Raw genomic sequence first — 3,553 nt, 5'->3', positions numbered from 1 at the left:
GCTCTGGCGCTCAGAGCCTGAGACTCCCTCCCGATTGAAAACAACAACCACGCCCTCAGCCGCCAGCCCGCCCTGCATGCACTCTGCACCTTAGTATTTCACTTCCGCACTGCGCCTCCTCTGAGTCTCAGTGTTTTTCTCTTTCCTCCTAGTTGTAGAATTTCCACTCAGCCAGCTTTCCTGTGGTTCTGGATGATGTCTGTTTTGTCTTTTAGTTGTATTTTTGAAGTGGTTGTTCAAGGCAGCAAACTCCGGTGTTTACCTATGCCGCCATCTTGGTTTTCTCCCAGTTCTGTCACTTTTTGCTGCATTTATTTTGAAGCTCTCATTGAGTGTGTACACAGTTAGGTTTGTTATGTCTTCTTGACGAATTAACTTTACCATTATGAAATGTCCTTTGTCTTCAAGCCTATTCTATTTATTAATATAGCCACACCAGCTTGGTATATTTTCACATTCTTTTACTTTTAAGTCATCTTGTAAAGTGGTTTTAAAGTGGGTTTCTTGTAAGCAGCATAAGTTGGGTCTCCTTTTTTAAAAAACTAGTTGACAATCTGTGCTTTTTAATTTGAATTTAAAATGATTTATACTCAACGTTATTATTTATATGGTTGGATTTAAATCTACTGTTTTTATCTCCTTTCAAGTTTTACATGGTTGTTTTTAGTATGAAGGAAGATTCAGACCCTTTACACCACTGTATGTCTTAAAAGGTCCAAGTTATATAGTTGAGCAACATTCATATCAGTGTCAAGTGTAAATATGCGTTTTTCTTCCTGTTCTGTGACAGTTGAGGTTGCAGAGAACAGGTTGGTTCCTAGACTTAAATTTGCACAAAAGTTATATTGGGTTCTCAGAAGACCAAACCATCATGTAGCTTTTTATCTCTATAGGATTGTTTTGCTCAATGTTTAGATATATTAAGCTTTTCATACTAAGTAATGAATGTTAAGTGATTAAATAAGAATAAAGAAATGATCAGAGCTCCCCTATACTCCGTGTTTCTAGGTAATTATAATTGCCCAATATTGCAGCCATGGAGTCCATGCTTAATAAGTTGAAGAGTACTGTTACAAAAGTAACAGCCGACGTCACTAGTGCTGTAATGGGAAATCCTGTCACTAGAGAATTCGATGTTGGTCGACACATTGCCAGTGGTGGGAATGGTCTAGCTTGGAAGATTTTTAATGGCACAAAAAAGTCAACAAAACAGGTAAGTTTTCATTGAATCCAATTGGAAAAAACACATGCTAATAAGGATCATAACATGCATGTATCCATTTTTATGTTAAGAAATGCCAAAAATGATGGGTTCTTTAGTTCTCATTTTGTTGGATGAAGTCATACAAAAACAAATGCTTTTAAACATGCCTTGAATCTCCTGGTTGTAAGTATATTGTTTGATATATCATCTCATCTTATAATTTAATTTTGTTTACTTAATAAACATATCAGCTGTGCAAATGATTATGTAGTATTACATTTTAATATTTAGCAAAGTACATGTTTTAGAATAAAAATTGTCATGTTCCTTTTCATATTTGTCAATAAGTTATTGGGAAAATAAACAGTTAAATTTTTTCAGCATTAAATGCATTCTTATGTAGTGTATTCTTATTCCCTCTTTAATTCTGTAGCCTTCTTGAAAATTAACTCCTATATTATTCTTTTGCATTTAACCTGAATAAGTTTTACCATTGGAAAGGGCTATATTTGTGGGCTACAATCAGTACTAACCTGTCTTGCTGTATACTGATTTTAAAGTTATTTTAAAACTAACTGACCTTTTAGTGAGTAGTAGTTTGAATGAGTTGTAGTATTATTTTCTAAATTTGATTTAGGAGATCCAACAGATTGTTCTTAGAAATGTGAAGGATCATTAGTGTTAAATTTTACTGCAGCTGTCTGTTGGAATTGTTAAAGAATTGAAAAACCTTCCCATTTAAGGCCTCTGTAGAAGTATGTTCTTTAAAAGGAAAAAATCACCATTTTAAAAGTACTGTACTTCCCTAAAAGTGAAACATTTGGATTGTAAAACTTATGGGATTTATTACATGATTTTTCCGGTGACTATCACAGTCATGTAATTGTGGATATGTATTATTTGTCACTTTTCCCAAATCAGCTTCTTTCCCAAACAAGTATTAAAGACTAAATTGGCTTTGATAATACTTTTATGAAAAGTATTGCTGGTATGTGGTTTGTACCTGACCTGCAAATCTTGTTTTTATTGCCATTTGGAGGGAGTCTTTAAGTCCAAAATTGATCTGTATCTTCAATGCTGACTGATCTGTCATTTTTTGAACATTGTTTTCCCTTTAAATTCAACAAAATTTCATCCACAAAGTGGTTACTTGAGTATTGACTACTTAAAAAGCTCATGAAGTTTGAGTTCATGAAGCCTGTAAATGACCAACCTCCCACAATAGCACAAATTGCTTTTACAAGTAGTTATATAAGGGGAAAGTGAAAAAACACCAAATTTACTGAATTTTACATTACTTTTTAAGGATGTGGTAACATAATAGTGTCTTTGTGCTTAACCAAAAGTGTCCTAGGTATTTGTGTTTATATTAGTAGTTCATACATACGCTGACATTCTCTGATACTGTTGGAGCTGCTGCTCATAGAACATGAGAACAAGGCACAGATAATAGATCATTGATTAGCTACTGTACAGTAATACAGCAGTTCTTAATTGCTGACTGCCAGAACTGGGTTCTCTTAGGAAACTTTACCATATTTCTTGTCCCCTCACCCCAAAATTTATTGCTTTGAGGAAAAATACAGTTTTGAAATATTTCATTATTCTCTATGGATGTGGTTTTGAAATGTTTTTCTTTGCCTCTTTCACCTCTTATGGGTCAGAACTGATGATCCTATCTGGACTATTGGCTCATTCTTGAAGGAATAGCTAAGTCTCTACCCACCTGGGCACTGAATTGGGAATCACAGAAAATAATCTAGAGTTTTGCTATTCAGTATATTTAGTATGGTAGCCGCAAGCTTTATATAGCTATTTTAGTTAATTGAAATTCTATAAAATTAAATTCAGTTCTTTAGTTGCACTGGTCACATTTCAAATGTTCCATAGCCACATGTGGCTGGTTTTACCATACAGGACAAAGTATAGAATTTCTGTGAACTTATAGAAACTGGAAGGAAAAAACAAAGGAAAATGATACTTTCCTTAGTCCTCCCCCTCCTTACTTCTCCCTATAAAGGGACATTGAGAATGAGGGCATCTTTCTTGTTGTAGCATGCAGTGTACTTGATTGCAGTTGTGTTTTATAGCAGAATATATGATCTTAAATTTGACTTTGAGGTAAACACCAGATTAGGGACTTTGGGCTAAGAGATTCGAATACCTAGTTTTAATAGTTAAAAATAAATAAGGGTGTATCTTATCTCTCAGTCTTCTCAAAACCACCTTATTTTTTTTATTTTTTTTTATTGCTTAAAGTATTACAAAGGGTGTTACATATGTGTCCATTTTTCCCCCCCGCCCTAGACAGTCCCCTAGCCTCCCCTATCCCCCAGTGTCTTATGTCCA

General features: G+C 34.4%; 1 protein-coding gene across 3 annotated transcripts in view; it reads left to right on the top strand.

The window, feature by feature from the left end:
• Positions 1-3,553, top strand: part of SCYL2 (SCY1-like, kinase-like 2) — a 56,133-nt gene that overhangs the window by 10,974 nt on the left and 41,606 nt on the right. For 2 of the 3 annotated variants that reach the window (XM_015567606.1, XM_006769379.2), the window contains exon 3: positions 1,007-1,213. In XM_015567606.1, coding sequence (XP_015423092.1) covers positions 1,037-1,213 — 177 coding nt within the window. In that variant the 5' untranslated portion in view covers positions 1,007-1,036. The remainder of the gene's footprint in view (positions 1-1,006; positions 1,214-3,553) is intronic. The other variant, XM_015567605.1, reaches the window with a different exon arrangement.

The sequence above is a fragment of the Myotis davidii genome, unplaced genomic scaffold (genome assembly GCF_000327345.1).
Source record: "Myotis davidii unplaced genomic scaffold, ASM32734v1 scaffold120, whole genome shotgun sequence".
Taxonomy (NCBI): domain Eukaryota; kingdom Metazoa; phylum Chordata; class Mammalia; order Chiroptera; family Vespertilionidae; genus Myotis; species Myotis davidii.
Note: the sequence above shows the minus strand (reverse complement) of the source record. Positions and strands in the feature narration are given on the sequence as shown.